General features: G+C 52.4%; 1 protein-coding gene across 1 annotated transcript in view; it reads left to right on the forward strand.

Annotated features, from left to right (window-relative positions):
• The window catches only part of LOC119581950 (G-protein coupled receptor moody-like), a gene marked incomplete in the record, with an annotated part of 84,922 nt that overhangs the window by 71,013 nt on the left and 13,275 nt on the right, over positions 1-634 (forward strand). Inside the window, 1 exon segment of the mRNA XM_037930130.1 lies at positions 121-412. Coding sequence (XP_037786058.1) covers positions 145-412 — 268 coding nt within the window.

A 634-nucleotide genomic window follows, 5' to 3' on the forward strand; every position in this document is an offset into this window, starting at 1 on the left:
ACACCAATTAAATAAAAATCAAAAATAAACAAAATAAACAGATAAAAACAACAGCAACAACCGAAATCGCACCAGCCTCACAGCCCCCACTGATCCCGCCTTCCCTTCTCCCCCGCACAGAATCCGTAGCCGAGACACCCCGCCATGGACTACACCTCAGGTATGGCCGGCATGGGCGGTCTGGACCCCGAGATGGACATCTTCACGTCCACCAAACTCAACGTGGCCACCGAGGACGACTCGACCACCCAGACCGACGAGGAAATGAATGCCCTCATGGCCAACTTCACGACGCCCCTGCCCACCTTGGCCCCCGACGAGTCCATGGCCTTCGAAGGGGCCAACTACCCGAAGAACATGCTCGGGTTCACGGCGGCGTGTGCGTTCATCATCGCTGTGATCGGCACGTTCGGTAAGTGATCGGGTCTGTGAACAGGTCTGTGAACAGGTCTGTGGACAGGTCTGTGGACAGGTCTGTGGACAGGTCCGTGAACGGGTCTTGCTTGTTGTTTGGCTTTGGTTTTGTTCAAGATATTCCTGTTGACAGAGACGTTCATTTGCTTTTTTCAATTGATTGTAGCAGGAGGTGGTAGATATAGAGAGTTTTGATTCAGAGTAGGAGGTATCAGTAATC

This window comes from Penaeus monodon, chromosome 15, assembly GCF_015228065.2.
Source record: "Penaeus monodon isolate SGIC_2016 chromosome 15, NSTDA_Pmon_1, whole genome shotgun sequence".
Classification (NCBI taxonomy): Eukaryota; Metazoa; Arthropoda; class Malacostraca; order Decapoda; family Penaeidae; genus Penaeus; species Penaeus monodon.